The 21,816-nt window shown below is 37.9% G+C and overlaps 1 protein-coding gene across 1 annotated transcript in view; it reads left to right on the top strand.

Annotated features, from left to right (window-relative positions):
* Window positions 1-611: 611 nt before the first annotated feature.
* FRK (fyn related Src family tyrosine kinase) overlaps window positions 612-21,816 on the top strand; it is a 107,976-nt gene continuing 86,771 nt past the window's right edge. Inside the window, exon 1 of the mRNA XM_001925792.6 lies at window positions 612-1,429. Within this exon, the coding sequence (XP_001925827.2) occupies window positions 1,059-1,429 (371 nt within the window). The 5' untranslated portion in view covers window positions 612-1,058. The remainder of the gene's footprint in view (window positions 1,430-21,816) is intronic.

The raw sequence follows: 21,816 nt of genomic DNA, 5'->3' as shown, positions 1-21,816 counted from the left end.
TTTTAGAAACAGTACACGATGGATAGAAAATTGAATGTCTCTGTGGGAAAATGCATCGTTTCAGGTTCCCAGCATTTTAGTCAGCTGCTCTTGTATTTTTCCAGACTGTAAATGTACTTTGAGGCTTTTAACATCTATTCATGGTGATGAAAAAAGGTTGGGACTCAATGGTTCTTTCCCAATTGCCCTTTGTCCAGTAACAAATACCCAGCCACTTTAATTTTCCTTCTTATTCCTCTTTGTGGTGGCAAAATGATCCAACTCATCTTTATGGAAGAAAAACATCTCTGCCTTTAGTTTCTCTGCTGGTAGCACAGCAGGATAAAATGCTCCCCGGGGCTAGCGGTACAGTCCAGGAGCATGGATTTTGGCAGCTGCTTTAAGAGTTTGGCTCCCTGGTGAGGGCGCTGGTCTCTTGGTGTGGGAAAAGGGAGAGGTAGAGAGGACTGCTGGCCGGCCGGGAATCCCATTTAGCTCACAAAGAAACCAGGAAGTAAGAAGAAATTATTACAGTCTGTTCATTGCTCAGGATGTTAAAGGCAATAGCCTGGGCAGCTTGGTTACTCATTAGCAAAAGAGAAAGAGCACTGCGGGTCTGGACTGGCCAAACCGCAGACACGGACTTGAAGCTGGAAGACAGCTGCTGGCTAGAGGCAAGAATCCCTGGGGATCCTACCTGGAGTCCATCTCTTTGTCTGAATAACTTTTTCTTGGGACAAGAGACCAGATGACTCTTTTCTCTTCTCAGACTTTGGTCTAAATCAAGCCCTCTGCATTTTACTTTTGTTGTGGACGAGAGGAAAAAGGCACCTTTCCCACCCACCGAGCGGCTGCCTGGTTCTCACACGTTTCACTCTGGGGCAGCAGCTACGACCGCAGAAATCCAGCTGGTGACCTCAGTGCAGGTCTGCTGTTGTGAAACAGGGCTTGGCACCCTCTCCAGAGCCTGGTGGATTGGTGCTGATTGCAAACTTTCTCAGTGGAGGAAGAGAAAGTGGATCTGCAAAGAGCAAGGGGAGAGGGAGGAGCCCCTCTCCCCGACTCTCCACTGGGCCGCCATGGGTAACTTTTGCCTGAGGCTCCGGGCATACCTGGAGCCCTATCTGCCCTGCTTGTCCCGGGAGGGAGCAGACAAGCCTTTGGGGATTAGAAATCCAGGGGCTGTTTGCCCCCCTGACCCTCCCCCTCCAGCTCCAAAGCCTGTGACAAGCCAGGGCCACTACTTTGTGGCTCTGTTTGATTACCAGGCTCGGACCGCTGAGGACCTGAGCTTCCGAGCAGGCGACAAGCTCCAGGTCCTGGATACTTCCCACGAGGGCTGGTGGTTGGCCAGGCACTTGGAGAAAAGGGCAGACGGCTCTGGCCAGCTGCTGCAGGGCTATATCCCTTCTAACTATGTGGCCGAGGACAGGAGCCTCCAGGCAGAGCCGTGAGTAGTACACATATTTTATTTCTCAACTCTCCCAGGGCGGGTCATGAATTTTCCTTCTCACGTATCTGCAAAACACTAATTTTCAAAGAGCTGCCTAGAAAGTATGAGGAAGTCCCGGCAAGGACCTTCTAATTGAAACATACCTCCCCTGATAGGTGAGAGTGAAACTGGAAGGTAATTGTTGTTGAGATGATTTCTATTACAGTTTGTATACCCGCAGGTCCTGGGTACCTTTCCATCAACAGAAACAAGTGGTGCATTTAATATTCTATCTTTTCTTTAACTGTAAAATAAGTCATGCCTTGCTTCAACACAGAACTGTGTTTCATTTGCAGGTGTAGCTTAGATCTTCCTGAAACCACACTTTCAAATCTAAAGTCCAGCTCTCTCTTTTTTCAATTTAAACTTTAAAGCATCAACTCCTGTCCTGATAGGCACGCACATTTAGAAGATGCTACATGTTCCCAGTGACATCATGGCGAGATATTTTTCTTTGAGTCCTAGACATGGAGTTATGCTACCCAAATTATGATATCTTTTGGTTTTTGCTATGATTAGAAACTGGCTGGCTACAGGTATTTAGGAGGTTTTAACAAGAAAAATAATGGTATTATTTCCCCAGAGGAGGAGATAAAGACTTTACCCTTATATTTGAATAAATCTTGTGAATTGTAGAACCAAGGAAGAGAATTTTATGTACTTATGCATTTATCTATCCAGCTGTCCATCCATGCAAGTGTCTGGTGTTATGGTGGAATGGTGAGCGGGGAAGGGCAAGGTTATGCTAGTGGTGATTGAATATAAAATAAAGTCAAGTCTTGACCGTGGCTGCTTGGGGTCTGACAGATTGAGAAGCAAGCTCAAACTGTTACTTGCTCTAACCTTGTTCTTGCCTGGCTCCAGTGAAACCCAGGACTCATTTTATTTTATAGATTGGATCCTTAGTCCAGGAACCTCTGGGGATTCACTCATTTTTCTAATGTGTTTCTTCTTTTGATGTGAGCTGTAGCATCCTTTACTGACCCAGGGAATTAAATGATGGGAAGAGCCGTGGTGCATTGTTGCTGCTTTACAAACTTAAATTCAAATACAACTTGGGGGACTTTGGAAATTCTTTCCAGCACCAAGTGCCTGTAAATATTAAGAAGCATCCTATTTTATCTAGATAGAAATGAATTGAAATATAGACTTTTGGAGTTCCTGTCATGGTTCAGTGGTTAACAAACCTGACTAGCATTGATGAGGATGCGGGTTTGATCCCTGGCCTCGCTCAGTCGGTTAAGGATCTGTCGTTGCTGTGAGCTGTGGTGTAGGTTGCAGACTAGGCTCAGATCCCATGTTGCTGTGGCTGTGGCATAGGCCGACAGCTGCAGCTCCAATTTGACCCCTAGCATGGGAACCTCCGTATGCCTCAGGTGCAGCCCTAAAAAAAAAAAAAAAAGACTTTTGACAGCTGGAATTGATCAGTTCTCAAATGAGAAAAATCACCTGTATGAACATTTGTTTTTGTGATAATCTATAGGAAATGTCTATATTTATTCACTGAATACTTAGTTATGTGCATTTTATGATATGATTTTCTCTACTACATGGTTGCCATGTAAGGCATGGTGTTATTTGTGTTTTATGTTCAGTATTACACATGTAAACTATTACATAAATACTATTAATACTAGTACCTTCAAATCAGTCTACTAGTTTGAAATATATTCAATTGATTTAATTGCTGCAGTCCTGGTCTCTGGGGTTTTCTAGACCCCTGGATGCTTTGATTATCTGGCTACATGACCTCCTATGTTGCAAATGTGTTTTTTCAGCTATATTCATACTTGACAGAACAGCAAATGCTGAAGAAAGCAGGTGAATTGAAACAAAGCAAGCAATTCGAAAGGGGTAATGTTTTGGGTAACAGCATCCAGCACAGTGTACTTAACTTATTTAGATTCTTTTTTTCCTAACCAACACAAGGCAATTAGATATTGTGGCTATTTTTTAATTCTCAGGGGCTGTCTGGAGCCAAGAATACTCTTTTCCTTTCTGTATTTAACTCCTGACCTTTCCTCTTGGAATTGGTTTTCAGCAGTGTTCCCATGTGGCACCACCATCCTGTATGGCTGTAGTGGGCTTTTCTTGGGATCTTCGCATCCACTGGGCTATAAACTTGATGCTCAGGTGCTGCTACTCCCCCTGGTTAGCATGAGGTTCTTGTTTCTTTTTAACTGAGCACCGCGGCCTTCACCTGTGAACCTAGGTTGCTAATGAGTGTTCTTGCCACTAAATGGTTGGTGCAGGTGACTAGAATTTCACCCCATATTAAGTAGAAGCGATGTTAACAGTCTCCTGAGTGAAGGTGTCCAAGTGGCCCACACAGTGCCTTAATACCTATGCAAAAAAACTTCTTTCAATATCTTTCTAATGTGTTTTCAAACTTAAAATTCATTTTTTTCCTTTTCAAAACTATAAAAGTTAATGTTTATTTTACAATGAGCTGGTATATAGTATTAAGTAAAGATTATTGTTGATATTCACATGTGTGAGATGAGAGGCAATGGGAAACCAAAGTTGAGTCATCTAATTTATTATTTGCCTAGTTTAGTGGATTGCATTTTAGTATTCATCTTTTCGTGTTTTTAGTGTTTACTTGCGTTAATAAGAAGACAGTGAAAATACTTTTGGAGTTTTTGGTGACAGGGAAAATCAGTTTCAGTATTTTGTTTCTCCTTTTTAATACTAGGAGGTAAAGATGTTAAAAAAGACTAATGGTTATTAAAAGATAAACCAATTTTATAGTTGATTATTAAATTCTACTTAGACATGCTTTACCTTTTCTGAATATTTTGCAATGGGTGATGTAATAAACTGATTCTTAATTATTTGCCTCTAGGAAAAATCATTATTTTATGTTATCTTATTTGAATTCCTCGATCTTTTCATAGAGATGTTTTTCTTCTATATCTTCAACATAGAAATCCTCAAAAACCTTACTCTTAGGGTCTGATTATTCAGAAGCCTCTGTACATTTTTTTTAATTCACAGTGTTTTTAGAGATATAAAGTTGACCCAGAAAATAATGGTATGGAAATTACATATGAATCTTGGAGTCACTGGAACTTTAAATTCCATTGCATTTATTATGAAAAAATTCAGGTAATGCAATACATTGATGAAAAGCAGAATGATCATCAGTTGTATAATTTACACAATGCATCTCTCATCAACAAAGAGTTTAAAAGTTATTTGCCTGGGAGTTCCTGTTGTGGTTTAGTGGTAATGAACCTGACTAGTATCCATGAGGACTTAGGTTCGATCTCTGGCCTTGATCAGTGTGTTAAGGATCCAGCATTTCCGTGAGCTCTGGTGCAGGTTGCAGACACAGTTTGGATCCGGCTTTGCCATGGATGTGACGTAGGGTGGCAGCTAGAGCTCTGATTTGACCCCTAGCCTGGGTACTTCCATATACCCTGGGTGACGCCCTTTTTAAAAAAAAAAAAAAAGATAAAAGTTGTTTGTCTAATTGTTTAAGTGTGCTTTAGGTGGTTCCATGGCTTTTATGCTAAATTGGAGTAGGCTCAGAAGTACTTTGTGGAAAGATTTTCCTACTCCCGTATTCACCATTTTATGTGCTGTGCTGAAAAAGAGCCCATGAATAAATATTTGTAGCTTGTAATTTTATCAGTAGTTTATGCTTATGGCATAAAAGAATTTTATAAAATTTAGAGATAATGGAGTTTCTATTTGTTTAGGGAGTATTTTCCTAATTATGCTTCTCTTTAATGTGTAAGTCTACTATTCTATCAAGATTTTATCTAATTTAAGGTCATTGTCTGGTTTGAAGAATGTAGCATGGAGAAATAAAGTGATATATACTCAGAAAGAGAATTCCCTTACACTACCATCTAAAAATAGAACTGCAGCTTTACTATTCGGTGATCTGAATACTGCTGACTTTAATAATTATCCAATATAATTTACACACAGTGTTCCTAGTTATTTTCAATGTAGATGTGAGTACATTTCTTTCTGTGCTGGGATATGAAGCCAGCTTTTGAATCTCAAGTCAGGTAAAGATAATGGAACCACGTGGTTAAAATTACTATTAATAAATAAAGAAAAAAGCATCAGAATATTCACAGCCCAGTCTCACATATCTGCTTTGAATAGTTTAAATCACTAGAAAATCACCTACGGGTAAGCTGTCCCATAAGTGTTTTTTTTTTGTTTTGTTTTCTTTGTTTTTTGGCCTGCAGCATGCAGTAGCTTAATTTGGGATGTCAGTTCCCAGACCAGGGATTGAACCTGGGCTGTAGCAGTGAAAAGTGCTGAGTCGTAACAGCTAGGCCACCAGGGAACTCCATGCCATAAATATTCTTAATCTAGATCATTTATTTCTTTTCCTTTGTTTTCAGGGAAGACTAAATACATATACATATAAATTGAAAATAATTCATTTCCAATTTCTCCCCTTTAAGACAAGGTGTACTTAGATTCACAGTTTTAAAAACTAAGTAAAAAAGGCATTTATGTATATAACTAAGTGCATTATAAGAATACATATCACTGCATATCAAATTAAATTGTTTGGATAAACCCAAGATAAGAATTTTAAGACAAATAATATAAATCAACAGAAGCGCATTTATATGCCATGAGATTAGTTAGAATATTCTATGATTAAATGACTGCATTACTTATAGAATTATGACATATAATTTTTTCTTTATCCTTTGATATAAAATAATATGACAAATATGTAGCTAAAATAATTTATAAAAAAATTACATCTCAGATGCAATGTTATATGATTAAGTGATTACATTTATTTATTTATTTATTCACTTTTTAGGCCTGCACTGGTGGCATATGGAGGTTCCCAGGCTGGGGGTGGAATCAGAGCTACAGCTGCCGGCCTACACCACAGCCATAGCAACGCAGGATCCAAGCCACGTCTGCAACCTACACCACAGCTCACGGCAATGCCAGATCCTTAACCCACCTCATGGTTCCTAGGCAGATTCATTTCTGATTCACCACAACGGGAACTCCTTTTTTTTTTCATATAATGCATTTTTATATAGTCACCATTTATAAGAAAATGATAATTAACTGCTAAATTTAATACATTTTATAAGAATAATGATAAAGTCACAGAAGTGAGGAAAAGTGGAACCAACTGAACTTCATTAAAATCACAAAGTATAAGTGTAATTAATTGTGGTTTAAAATAGTTGATTAATAGCAGTAAAACTTGACTACATGCATCTCAAAATACCTTTGAGAAGAAATGAAGTACCATAGTATGGAGTCAGTAAAATGAGCTAGGAGTTATGTCATTCTTGATTTTTTCTAGGAAAATTGATAAAATTGATAATACTTTGGAAGTTTCAATTGCATTATGCCATTCAGAGCCACTCTTTCTTAGTAAAAGTATTGATTTTTTTTTCTTTTCAAGTTTTCGATAAATTGCCACTGATAGAAAAAAATTTATGTGACTGAAACAACTCTATTATGCTTCAGTCCTAAAGATCAGAACCTAAATCCCAACTTGGCTGAATTCTCTCTTTGTGGAAAAAAAAAAAAAAGAAGTGAGAGAGATAAAGAAAGGTCTATTGGTTTGTTTCTCCAACTTGGTTTGTTTTGGTCTAGGTGGATTTATTTACATGTTTGTTTTCTCTCTGTAGACACATCCTGCTGTTACTTTTTAAAGGATTTCACCAAACTGATGTCAAAATAGACACAACATTCTCTGTAGTAATGCAGGACTGACTTTTATTAAGCAACTACTGTGTTCTATGCACTAGGTCTCCAGGCTCCCCAAAGACAAACAAATAAGACTTTGCCTCAATGAACTGTCTGGTTATAAGCTCTGAAAACTCCATGTTTTCCAGTTGCCAATACCACAGTGAGAATCTGTGAGGTAAATAAAAACCAGAGAAATTTTTGGGCTCTTCTGGTGGATATTGAACTAGGTCCCCACATTAGTGGTATATAGTTTTGACTGAGATGTAATGCTGGTCACCCTTTTTGATCCGTCCTGTGTTGTGCTTAAAAATACAGGCTTTGAACCCCAAAGATCTGAATTTGAATCTAGATCTGTCATGACTTAGCTGTGTGATCTTGAACAATTTATATTAACTAGGAATAAAAATGACCCCTATCTCCTAGGATTGATATGAGATATAAATGAGATTATTTGTGCAGAAATCATGCTCCATAGAGAATCTGATACATAGTAAGACCTTAAGAAATATTATTGGCTATTTAGGCTGGACAGCTCTTCTTTTATCTCTGCCTAAATGGATCATGCTTTGGAGTTGGCATATGCACACTGAGGTATAGGAAATAATTGGCCAACGGGGACCTACTGTATAGCACAGAGAACTCTACCCAATATTCTGTGATCATCTATGTGGAAAGAGAATCTGAAAGAGAATTGATGTGTATACATGTATAACTGAATCACTTTGTTGTACAGCAGAAATAATCACAACCTTGTAAATCAACTTCATTAAATTACTTCAACAACACTTAAAAAAGGGATCATACTTTGCAACCCCCCACCGCAGCCTCAGCTCACAATATTCTTCCCTTGTAACAATTGTCTCACACGCTGAGCATCTTTCTGACTTTCTTTTGCCCCCTCTTCACCTGCAGTCTTGGGCTTCAGGGGAGTAGGCTCTTCACCTGCTCACAAATCTCTCTCCTGCTTTTCCTGACCAACTCTCATTCATTCTTCAGGTCTGACTTTGTTGGTTCCTCTCTCTCTGAAGTCTTTCTTGACATTCTCAACTACATTTGGTCCTCCTGCTCAGAGCTTGCAGCATCATTTGTCATCATTGCTTGTTTATATTCCGGATGTGGGAGGTGGGAAGAGGGACTATTTCCTTGGGGTCCCAGAGCCTAGGGTGGTGCCTGTGTATAATAAGCACTCATAAATGTCAGTTGGATAAATGGATAATTAAATGATGATTGTTTAATTGACACATTTCAGGTCAGTTTGTTTGTTTATTTATTTATTTATTTATTTATTTATTTATTTATTTATTCCTGTCTTTTTAGGGCTGTACCCATGGCATATGGAAGTTCCCAGGGTAGGGGTCAAATTAGGGCTGTCACTGCTGACTTATGCCACAGCCACACCAGATCTGAGCTGCATCTGTGACCTACACCACAGCTGACAGCATCGAACCTGAGCAAGGCCAGGATTCGAACCTGCATCCTCATGGATACTAGTCAGGTTTGTTACCACTGAGACACAAAGGGAACTCCTCTCAGGTCTTTTAGAGAAGAGCTGTCAGAGCCACCTCTTTTCTTCAACTTTTCCTCTCTGAGTTGCTTTTCTACCTACGAGGAAAATCTACTGAGTGTCCTCATTAAATGTATGGGCTGTTTTGCATTCTTGTCTCAATAAGTTGTTATGCTATTGTGACTATGGGTTAGACTCATAGTCACAATAGAATAATTTCCAGGAGTTAGTGGCTCTCGTTCACCCCAAAGGGAAAAATACTTAGAGGTCACAGACGATTTGAATATTCTTTGTACTGTACAATGAATATCAAGCCAGGAGCTAATTGTGAATCTCGTTGAAGTGATACCTGAAAATCACATATATACATATTAAACTATCCTATGATTATATTTAAAGTAAAGGAGATCACTGGCCTGAGTTTTTCAATGGATAGAAAACCAAAATCCAATTTACAAAATTAATACTGTGGGGCCAACGTTGTTATGCTGAACAGACATAATTTCAAATTAGCATGTATATGAAATATTTTTCAGTTTGTGTGTGCTGGAAGTTTGACTCTTTCTGAATATTAGTAGATTTTCACTCTTACATTTTAAAACATTACCAAACCAAATAATGACATCTTCTTACTAGTTTTCTTACTAATTAGCTGCTATTTTTTCTGCAGCATTCTTTGACTCCCATTTTTAGTGGAGGCTCTCAGCCCTTCTTAGCACTGGAAGGACTGGGCCAGTTTCTCTGGGGAAGGTTGTTTTGCAGGTTAATAGCAGCTGGAGTAATATTTCAGACCTCCTTGTGGTTATTTTCCCGAAGCCTGCAACTTCAGCAGTTAATTTATGTGAATGATTCTTTCAAGATTCAAGTAACAGAAGAATTTTGCTAAAATGCATAGACGCAAATTAAAACATGTGAACTGTATTTCCCAACTTCTTGCTTATTTGGCTAATTTCTGAGGCTATCATTGACTATCCCTTGTGTCATATCTTTTTGTCATGTCACTTTTTTCAGTTAGATTTTTTCCTATATAAAAATTGAATTAATTTGAGTGTGAAATTCTGTAATTTTTTTCCTTCATGTTTTATTTCTTCTCATGGCCATACCTGTGACATATGGAAGTTCTTGGGCCCTGGGTCGGTCAAACTGGAGCTGCAGCTGTGACTACACCACAGCCACGGCAACACTGGATCCAAGCTGCACCCGTGGCAATGCCGGCTCCTTAACCCACTGAGTGAGGCCAGGAATTGAACCCACATCTTCACAGAGACAACATCAGGTCCTTAATCCGCTAAGCCACAATGGTAACTCCTTTTTTAGTTATATAGCATGTTTTATACTTCCTTTAATTTCAGACTCAATTTCTCAATTAAACTTTTTTTTCCGTTAATTTTGTGCTTTAAGGGTAATAAGAGAATGCAATTCAAGAAATGTTATTACTGATAATTTTTAAGCCTTATATTAGGTTTCCGATTTGAAAGGCATTTAGAAGCCTATTTCAAAATAAATGTTTCCATTAACACAAATGCTGCATATCACATTGGCAGCATGATTTAGATGATTCAGAAGAATCTTATCTAGTTCCAACGAAAGGCCAGCATTTCAATAGATTTAAAGTCAGTCTAGTGTTATTCCAATATTACACACATCTCTTAGTCATTTCTGAATATGAATCAATTATGACATACCAAGATTCCCATTACAGGAGGGCCATGACTCAGCAAGTCCTGGAATTGTTCTGCTTGCAAAGTCACGACCAAGGAGTCATCTCTAGAGGGTTCCTGTGTCATTTCCGTGAAGTAGGTCTCTGGATACTTTCTCCAAAAATCTTTTCATCATTTCTACTCATTGGAGAAGATAGTCTGTGGGATTCAATAAACTTTTTGTATATATTCACTACATTAAAAGTACTGTTTTTTGAACAGTGGGAGACACCAGAATGAATAAGACAGTGCTTTTTCTCTAGAGAATTTTACAGTTTCTGGAGGTAAGACTAGTAGACCCAGAGTGTGCCTATTAGACAAAGGCTATGAGGAACACAACTGCAGTAAATTATTACTCATTTTGGAGAAGAACACACACCATGGACTACAGTGGGCCATCTCAGTAAGAGCATGCTGGAAAGGATGCATTATAGGATTAGGGGCAGTGACTTTGGGGGAGAATTTCAGGAAGCAAGGCTTTGCTCTGAAGTAAGGGTAATTGGATTGATCTTAATCAATTTTGTTGATAAGGACGGAAGGGCAGTTACAGCAGTCACTTATGTTCACCAGGATAGGAAGATGTTTGGTCATTTTTGTGGTTGGACAATGTCCCTGTTTTTGTGAGTGTTCAGACATGATTAAGAGTGACCTGTCTGGAGTTACTGTTTTGGCACAGCAGAAACAAATTTGACTAGTATCCATGAGGATGTGGGTTTGATGCCTGGCCTCGCTCAGTGGATTAAGGATCTGCCATTACCATGAACTGTGGTATAGATTGCAGACATGGCTTGCATCTGTTGTGTGCCTATAGTGTAGCCCAGCAGCTGCAGCTCCAATTCAAACTGTAGCCTGGAAACCTCCATAGCTGCAGGATTGGCCCTAAAAAGCAAAAAACAAACAAGTATACAAACAAAAAGACAGTGACCTGATCTTGTTTTTGTCTTGATCCCTCATGGTCACAGAGTGGCCTTGTCTGATGTTGGTGTTTGATGAGGTGTTGTATGTTCAACAGGAGAACACCCAGGTCTAGTCATAAGCACCAGGCCAACTCCTGGATGCCAGGGACTGCTTTTCTCTTTGTCAGCCAGCATGAGACAGATGTTGATGAATGTCATAGAGTAGCACAACTGCCTGCCATATAGCATGCCCTTAAACATAACAGTTTAATTGATGAGTGAAGAAACAAACACATGGGTGAATGTGTGTAGAGAGAGAATAGCTCAGGCTGGGTTTGGGGAAAATCACAGCTTGCTGTCAGGATTCAGCATGCATGACGCCCTTCCAAGAAGGTTTTTCTAACCTTCCTAGAAAGAATTCATAATTTGTTTTCCCAGTGATTTTGTATATTGTAGTAGAGCAATGGTTAACAGAAACTGATGTTTGCTGAGAGCTTACTGCTCTGCTACTTGTCACACAAATGATTGCACTTGCATTATCTTATCTATTACAACCTGCTGAGGTAGATAATTTTATTATCTCTACTTACAGATGAGGAGACTGAAGCTGTAAGAGTTGAAACTGCTCAAAGCTACACAGCTAATAAATGGTGGAACTGAGACTTACTTGCTTCCAGCCTGCCTCTGGAACTTGTACTTTTATCATATAATGGCTAGTTGTAAAACTTTTACCTTTCATATCAGACTGGGAAGTTTTTGAGGGCAAGAGATTTGTGTTTCCTGTATCAGGCCTGGAAAACCTAAATAAGACAGTGTTTCTGCTCCAGAGAATTTATCATCTCAGGAGGTGAGACATCTATTTCCTTCTGAAATAAATTCTCTGCAGTATAAGCACTGTCTTATTCAGTTTTACTCAATGCTTATTGATGGGACAATTAAGTACAAGTTGGCTGTAAGAGAAGGGAAGTAAGAGTGTATTCAGGGAGTGGGATGTTGCATAGTGTAGTGGAAGCATTTACAGAGAGAGCAATGAGAAATCTGGAAAAAGAGATTGGGATGAGGTTTTGGAAAAGACGGTGTGTGCAAGGCTATAGAGGGTGGGTTTTGGAAATAGACGGGAAGGAGAACTTTGAGGAGAAGTGATAATGTGGGAATGGAATGGAGAGAGAAAGGATAGGCAGGGTAGGGAAGTGATACCAAATGTCCCTGGCAGGAGGTTATCAGGGTTTAATTTCTCTTTGCAGTACTATTAAAAAAAGTAAGAGTAGGTATATGAGCAACCTCATGAATGAAAAGACAAGAGGACTTAGGGGAAGGGAAATAATATTTTAAAGTACCTTCAATGTGCCAAACACACAAAACTACATACATGAGCTAATTTAATCTTTGTAATAGCCCCACAAGGCAAGTTTTCTTTCTTTGTCGTTGTCATTGTTCTTCTTTTTTTGGTCACACTCACAGCATGTGGAATTTCCTGGGCCTGGGATCAAACCCATGCTACCGCAGTGACAATGCAAGATCCTTAATCACTAGGCCACCAGGGAACTCCAAAGCAAATTTTCTTATCACTGTTTTTAGGCTGAGAAAGTTAAAACTCAAATTTAAATAAATCCAAGGGAATTCGTATCTGATAAATTGTTGAGGCAAAACTACAAATTAGATGTAGGAGAAGAGAGAGAGAAGATTAAAAAAATATGTTATTTGGGAACCATGTGAAATATTAGGAGAAATATACATTTCATAAAATACTTTTTATTGGAGGGTGTGGTTGAAGCAGAAAGGAAGACAATGCATTTACTTTTAGGCATGCTGAATGTGAAGTACTGATAGGCCATCCTAACAGAAATGTCCAGAAGTATGGAAATATAGAACTCTGGCAAGAAAGACAAATCTGTTTTGTAAGGATGGATTTTTAGAGGCATTCACACTGAGGTGTTACAGATATTACAGGAATATAAGAACTGCAGGGCGCTGTAGGCTTTATAAGGATTATGAGAACCATAGTGTGAGAGTGTAAGAAACAGGAGAAGGGGCCAAAGATCACCTCCTTTTTCCCCCCTATTTTTTAAAGTTTTATTGAAGTATAGTTGATTTACAATACTGTGATAATTTCTGCTTGTTCAATACACATATACATGCATCCCAAAGATCAGCTATTTAGGAATGCCTGTAGTTTAGGTGAGTAGGTGCAGTGAGTAGATTGTACTAATGGCCCTGTTGTTCACACTTCCTTGCAGTTGGCTGAGTAACTTGCTCTGGCCAAGGGGACGATTGTAAAAGTGACAAAAATAGACAGTGAGAAGGCCTTGCATGCTGGGGCTTGCTTTCTCATTGCTCTTGGAGTTCTGTAACTACTATGAAAAAGCTCAAGTTTCAGACCTCTTGGAGGATGGAAGACCATGTGAAGAGAGGCCCTATTTGTCCCAGCTGACTTACCAGCCCAGTGGAGACTCCTGATCAAGCTCAGCTAAAATCAGAGGAGCCCATCCCACATTGCTCACCTTTATATTCCTAAGTTAACCAAACACAGTCAGCTATTCCATTTATCAATAGGTTCTATATCTGTGCAGTCAGTCAAATGTGATAGAAAATATTTGAAAAAATTCAGAAAGTTCCAAAAAGCAAACCTCTAATTTGAACCACGTTGGCAACAGTTTTCATAGCATTTACATTAGGTCTCATAAGTAATCTAGAGATGATTTAAATTAAAGGATGCGTGTAGGTTATATGCAAATAACACACAATTTAATGTAGGAAACTTGAGCATCTACAGATATTTGTGTCTTGAACCAATCCTCCTAAGATACAGGGAAGATGGTAGTTGTTACAAAGCAAAACCTAACTAATACAAAGAAGGAGAGACCTTGAAGGAAACAATGAAGAATATATAAAGTAGAAGAAAACAAAGAACATTTTTTTTTTTTACATTTTTGGGTTTTTTTTATTAACGTATAGTTGATTTACAATATTGTGCCAATATCTGATGTACGGCAAAGTGACCCAGTCATACATATATGTACATTCTTTTTCTCATATCATCCCCCATCATGTTCTATCACAAGAGGTTGGACACAGTTCCCTGTGCTATTCAGTAGAACCTCATTGCCCACTCTTTCTAAATGTAATAGTTTGCATCTCAAAGAGAGTCTTATTCAAAATAAGAAGATAAAATGTCAAGAGGGTCAAATGCTAAAGAAAAGTCAAAGTCATGAGGAAATGAGTTTTGCTGGAAGATTACTGGTGACACTAAAAAAGCAGTTTTATGATGTAATTATGGATGATGTTATGCAGTAATGATAGAGAGTTATAATGAGGAGCCTCGTGCTCTGTCTAGGACTCTGCACTGGGATGTTTAGGCTGGGTTGAGCCACAGAAGAACTGTGTGATAGGGTTCTACACATGGGGTTTGGGTCCATCCTGAGAATCAGAGTGGAGGAAAAGCACAATCAAAAGAGGTCACGGAACTTAGTTGCCTCCATCTCTCAGCAGAGCATTTAGGATCCTAAGGACTGTGTCTGTTGGATGGGAGTTAACAAAAGTTTCACCTTCTCTAAGAAATCAAGGCTGGTGATTTTTCAACATTCTCTGGTAGGTTTAGATACATGGATTTGGAGTGAGAATAAGTCAAGAGCTTCAACTTTATCGCAGTTTGACCTTCCCAAAATTGTTGGAAAAAATAAAGAGTTTTTCTCTTGGGTGCTATACTCCCAATTTTGGGGTCATGTGGAAAGACTGAGTTTAGTTCAAGGTCTTAAAGTAGAGGCAGCAAATACATATAACTTTTAAAGAAGTTAGTCTGTGAAGGACAAGAGAGGTATAGGACCATGGAGACGGCCCCTAACTTTACAATGGTTTGACTTTATGATTTTTCAACTTCACGCTTGTATGAAAGTGATATGCATTCAGTAGAAACTGTACTTCAAGTTTCGAATTTTAGTCTTTTCCTGGGCTGGCGATATGCTGTCCTAGCCTGGCTTGTGATGCTGGACTGTGGCAGGGAGCTGCAGCTCCCAATCAACGATGCCATCATGAGGTTATAAACCATGTGTTTTTCATTCACAATACAATATTCAAAAATTACATGAGATATTCAACACTTTATTATAAAATAGTCTTATTAGATGATTTCACCCAACTGTAAGCTAATGTAAATGGTATGAGCACAGAAAAGAAAGGCTAGGCTAAGCTGTGGTGTTCAGTAGGATATATGTATTAAATGCAGTTTTATAGTTATAGGATATTCCTCAATTTAACTTCAGGCTATTATAATACAATGAATACAATGATGTTTCAGATAAAAACAGTACAAAAGTGACTCAATATCTTGTATCTGTGTTATGCAGTAGTTTGTAGGAAAACAGGCATATACTGATTTTGATGCCGAATCACTTCAATCTTCTGTACTACCTCTTATCAAAAGCCTTACTTAAAAAAGCAGTAGTTTAGAGAAATGGAAAATCATGCTATTGATTTAGTAAGTCCTGTTAAAATGGTAGAAAACAAAATAGTTACCTGGTAATTAATGAGCATCAAACGATCCCCACAGATGATTTTTTCCTTATGATAATTTTGGTGCCTAGTGAAACCCTTGATATCTTTTAAAGCATAATTGTCCATTTTCCAAAAAAATTCATATTATTAAATATTCTAATTTACCGATGGCTTTTAAAAAACTTTATTTTTTAAAAAAACATGTTTGGTAAATACAGGGGAATATGTGCAACTTTAAGGTTAGATTTAAAACATGATGATTAATGAGCATCCATTTAACCAGCTAGCTTATGACCTAGACTGTTACTAGTAATGATCCTATGAGTTCTTCCCCTCCCCCATCTCCATAGTAAAACCTTTTCCTGAAAGATACTGATAGCAATTCAATATGCAATAGAAAAAGACTGGAATCAATCCAAATGTCCATTAATAGGAGGGGGATAAATTGTGGTTTATTTATTCAATGATATATTATACAATAATGAAAATGATGAATCGAGTGGCATGCAATAGCATGGGTATATTTTGGAAGTATAATGTTGAATAGAAAGAAAATTTCAAGAGATTGTACAGAAAATATAATTCAATTTTATGAAGTCTACAAATAAAACCAAATAATATACTGTATGGCCATGTGTGTTAGTAAACTATAGAATAAAATAAGGGAATGATAAACAGGTATTTGATTTACTTAGCTGAGTATTGTGGATTCTATGCTTCTGTTGAACCTTTAAAGAACTGATTAGAAGAATGATTTTCATGATTCATCATGAACAGTAAAGGTTACAAATATGCTGGCCAAAAGCTATTGAGATTAATCATATATAGTTCATGACTCTATCTTCCTCACAAAACTATTTTCACTGAATTATCCTCACATAAATCCTCCTCACATAAATGAGACGTACAAACATAGCTTTCGCAATTACCATTGTCATTATTCACTATGACTTTTGAGATACCCCTTCCCCAAATTCCAATGACTTGTAGACCATGGCCTCTTAAAGGTTCCAGAGATGGACTTGAGACAGTCCATTAACCCTCCGAAATTGTATATAAAATTTGTATGATGTATATTTGTGCATTTTTTAGGTAAGAGGTTACAGGTTTTATGATATTCTAAAAAGAGTCATCTTTAAAAAGTGTAAGAACATGTTGTAAAATTAGCACAGGCAAAGTTTGTTTCTCTTGAAAACTTAATGTACTTCCTTATAGCAGATAATAAATTCTTAATTTATTACGTATCACATTTTCATTCTTAGCTACCAGGAAGCTCAAAGTCCAGTTAAACGCTTTTCCATAATAACCATATTTGACCTTAAGTCTGGCTTATTTTCTTCTTTCTGTCTCTCTTTCTTCTTTTTGAATTCTTTTTTATTTCTATCCTACAGAACATGTGTTGGGTTCTGCAGGGATCTGTTGTTACAACCTACTTTAATATGTAAATAACAATCAGTCTAGACATGCTTTATGTTTCAGGATCTTAAATGATAAAGAAAAATAAATTTATATTTTAATCTATATACTAATTAAAGAGTACTTTGAAAAACTGTCTTTCTGAATATGGTTGAGGACCTAATTCTAAGCCAAATTAACGGGTTATTTATTAGACAGAATGCGATTAATGACTATTGGCCAAAAACGCAGACGTGGCTCGGATCCCGCATTTCTGTGGCTCTGATGTAGGCTGGCAGCTACAGCTCCGATTAGACCCCTAGCCTGGGAACCTCCCATATGCCGCGGGAGTGGCCCAAGAAATGGCAAAAAGACAAAAAAAAAAAAAAAAAAGGCAGATGAATTTTTAGTAAACATCAAAAAAGAGAGTAAGGAACAAGCAGAATATACCATAATTAAAAATAAAATAAATCTGATGGCGTCCCATTGTGACTCAGTGGGTTAAGAATAGTGTCCATGAGGATGTGGGTCCCATCCCTGGCCTCGCTCAGTGGGTTAAGGATCTGGCACAAGCTGCAGGGTAGGCCGCAGATGCAGCTCGGATCTGGTGTTGCTGTGGCTGTGGTGTAGGCCTGCAGCTGCAGCTCTGATTTGACCACTAGCCTGGGAACTTCCATATGCTGTAGGTGTGGCCATAAAAAGAAAAAAGAAAAAAAAACCCGTGGATATTTAAGGAAAGCAAATTAAGTGAATGTGTGAAAAATTAGAGAAATAGCAAGAGGGATTGGTGAGCAGATAGTAGCATGGCTTGATTTGTATTTGAGGGAAGACTAGGTAAGGATACTATGCTGAGAATGGAAATAAGTGAGACAAATGCGGGTGTGTAGAGAAGTTCACGATTATAAGCTTATATTATTTTAAACTGTATTTTAAAAACTATCCCTAGAGTTTTTGCATTTGTGTTACATAACATTTTTACTAAGGAGACTTTAAACTGATGCAACTTTCCTAACTCAGGCTTTCTGTTGCGTCCATGGTGAAGAAAATTAAATGCTCATTGTTGTCCTTGAAAGTTAAATCCTTTTCTCCTCTCATTCTACCATCTTTCTCTCACCCAAACGATATGTTACATGTTAGTGTTGATGATCATCTTTCACGATGTCAGAGGAAAAGAACCCACAAAGATTCATATACTCATCGTTATAGAGAATGAGACCAAGCAAATGATTTCAGGGACCTGTGAATGACTTGACCTCCTGCCTGTACTGTGGACAAACAGGGTTGAAGCAATTTGATAGTGATATAAGAAGCCTTTTACATCACTGATGAAAAACTGGCTGTACAGGAAAGGTAGTAAAACAAAAGACTTCTGTAGCAGTGAGAGGAAGCTGATAGCTTTGCTTGCTCCCATTGATTCAGAAGGTCTCACAGAGAATGTGCTGACGTTTTCAGGTGTGTCTGACATTCTCCATTAGGGCAAACATGAAGGATTAATTATTTGCCGACTTAATAGTCAAAGAAATACTGTGTCCATAATAGTAAAAGCAACTTTTGTTCTGATGACATGTTCACAGGTAGACTATGAAATCTTTGAATAATTAAAAGAATTTATAATTGGGAGTTCCCGTCGTGGCGCAGTGGTTAATGAATCCGACTAGGAACCATGAGGTTGCGGGTTCGTTCCCTGCCCTTGCTCAGTGGGTTAACGATCCGGTGTTGCCGTGAGCTGTGGTGTAGGTTGCAGACGCGGCTCAGATCCTGCGTTGCTGTGGCTCTGGCATAGGCTGGTGGCTACAGCTCCAATTAGACCCCTAGCCTGGGAACCTCCATATGCTGCGGGAGCAGCCCAAGAAATAGCAAAAAAAAAAAAAAAAAAAAAAAAAAGACAAAGAAGAATTTATAACTGAACATTTATCCCAGCAAGTTTATATAAGTTTCTGCACAGTTCCAATGATGGTTTTTCCTAGGACAGAACTCACTTCGCTCACCTTATCTGTACATTTACATTTGCAGTTAAGAAAACTGATATTTATCTTGTAAAGCCATGTCATTTATTTAATGGACAAAATACTATTTTTTCCTTTTCAAAGGGACGTTTTCAGTTGATTTGACTTTGAACTTAATAGAAGCCAATTTTCAAATGCAAAGGAAGAACCTCTCTCAGGAATCTTTGTTCAGCAGTTCTGAGAAGATAAAATATTTCAAAAAGCATTTTAACATTCTAATTGCATTATTGCAGCTTAAAGAGATAATTGAACACAATAAATTAGTTTTGTACAGGGGATATTGTGAGAAAAATGATCCCAACTTGTTTTTCAAACTTCTTTTTTTTATCCATTCGATGTATTTAAGCAAATTTTGGTTGCTATAATTTTGTGCCACTATAAAGAAGTAGGAGTATAAAGAATAGATGGTTTCGTTTGAGCCAGTTGAAGAAAGTTAAGCATGTTTGCAGAGGGCAACCCAAGTAGTTGGCACGGTTTGCTGCATTCCTGGAGCTTACCTTATCTGGTGGATTTCATCCCTGCTGAAAGAGGGGAGCAAATTGTCCTTGTTACCTGAGGATTTGTCATGGGGAGAGGCTTTGTCCAAGTAAAGAAGGAAACTTTGTCTTTTCTTCTTAAATTGCTGATCTACTTTTAGAAACCAAGTATTTGGTCAAACTTATTAAAAAGAGCAGACAGGGAAGTTCCCTTCGTGGCTTCGTAGTTAATGAACTAGACTAGGATCCATGAGACCTTCCATATGTTGCAGGTGCAGCCCTAAAAAGCAAAAAAAAAAAAAAAAAAAAGGGCAGATAGCTCTCCTACTGCATGTCCCTGAGTGGACAATTGAAGTGAAATCAAGTTTAATGGAACTTGGAGGGAATAGTCATTGAGAAAGAGAGCCAAGTGAAGAGAAAGGAAATAGACAGAATGACGACAAGGGGGAGGAGATGAAGGAGAGGAATAAGGAAGGAGAAGGCAGTATTTAAATTTCTACTACAAAGGAAAATAAATGTCAATCACAGTGAATGTTCTTCTCTACTGTAAATAGAAACCATAGAAACAGAGGTTCACCTGCTCACTGTTTATTCATGAGAAGTTGTTGCAACACAAAAACTCAGTTCCTGTGAGTTTAGCCACCAATATTGCAGAAAAAAAAAATCAGTACAGTGGAGTAATAAGGAAAAACTTTAATAAAAACTCTACTAAGAGGTCACTAATTTGGAGAGCTTGATTTTAAGGAGTAGCTACATAAATTGTATGAAAATATTCCTTGCTTCTACCTTTGGTGATTTAGTCATTTGTTACATTTAATTCAAATTCATTAACTATCATGCACAATATTTTGCTACTCAAATATGTTAGCAGATTAGAACTTTGAAATGGAAGTTTTGCTCAATGTTATTAGGTAGAAGGTTTCTGGAAGTATGTTTCTGATGCATGGATAGGAGTGAATAATGGCTGTGTGCCTATTGGAAAAGAATAAGCAAGTTGAGAACGTGCCTGAATCTTAAGCAGCCTGTTCAACTGAAATTGAATCTATAGATATTGACTTATAAAAATTCTTGACTTCTCAAGCTTGACACTATAATTTAAATCCTAATTAGTAAAGAATTAAGTTATTTTTCAGAATAAATTTTCTCTTGGAAAGCCATGTAGCAGCAAGCAAATAAAATCAACATTTTTGACTCCTAAAAATAATTTGTAACTCCTCTTTCCCTCTGACTATTGCACATTAACCTCCTCTCTTACACAGCAAATCTGAAAAGTTGACTTTACTCTGGGTCTGTTTCTCTGTCTCTCAACTCACCCCCCCATACACCTAAACACACAGTTAATTTTTTTTTTTTTTTTTACTGTGGACATTTTCAAGTATTTACAAACTATAGAAAACAGTACTCCATGTCTCATCATTCAGCTTCAACACATATCCTTATACTCCTTCTTCCCACCCATACCCCCACCCTACCACTGGGTTATTTTGAAGCAAATCCTAGACATCATGTAATTCTATCCCTAAGTTCTTTGGTAGGTATCTCTAAAATACATGAAATACTCTTCACAAACAAATAAACATAATTACAATATAACGATCACCCCTAAAAAATTAAAATAACCCTCATATCACCAAACATGTCGTAATTCCCATAGTTTTAGAAACCTTTTTTAAACTTTGTTTGAGCTGAATTTTTGTGGTTTTTCTTTGTGGTTTGTGAATTGGTCGATTGTAATCTCCAATTGGTCGATTACAATTGGTCGATTGTAATCTCTTTTTTAATCTCTTTTAACATGGATCCCTCCTCTGTGTTTATTCCTTGAAATGTATTTCCTTTGCCTGTAGAGTTTCCCACAAAAGGATTTTGCTGACTGATTCTCCCTTGAACTGACTGCAGTTGGAATTTTACCACTCCAGGAAGCTGCTCTTGCTAAAGGTCATCAAGGAAATGCCACTTTGCAAAATCCATTGGTCAGGTCTTTGTCTTTACCTTAGTTATCTTACAAAACTACTTAACGCCCTTGGTAACTCCATCATCCTTTTTTTTTTTTTTTTTGCATTTTAGGGCTGCACCCGTAGCATATGGAGGTGCCCAGGCTAGGGGTGTAATCAGAGCTACACTGCCAACCTACACCACAGCTACAGCAACGCCAGATCTGAGCCGCATCTGCGAACTAC

This window comes from Sus scrofa, chromosome 1 (assembly GCF_054392235.1).
Source record: "Sus scrofa isolate SSC_HxYL_T2T_F1_AM1 chromosome 1, Sscrofa_HxYL_maternal_Yorkshire_Landrace_v2.0, whole genome shotgun sequence".
Classification (NCBI taxonomy): Eukaryota; Metazoa; Chordata; class Mammalia; order Artiodactyla; family Suidae; genus Sus; species Sus scrofa.
Note: the sequence above shows the minus strand (reverse complement) of the source record. Positions and strands in the feature narration are given on the sequence as shown.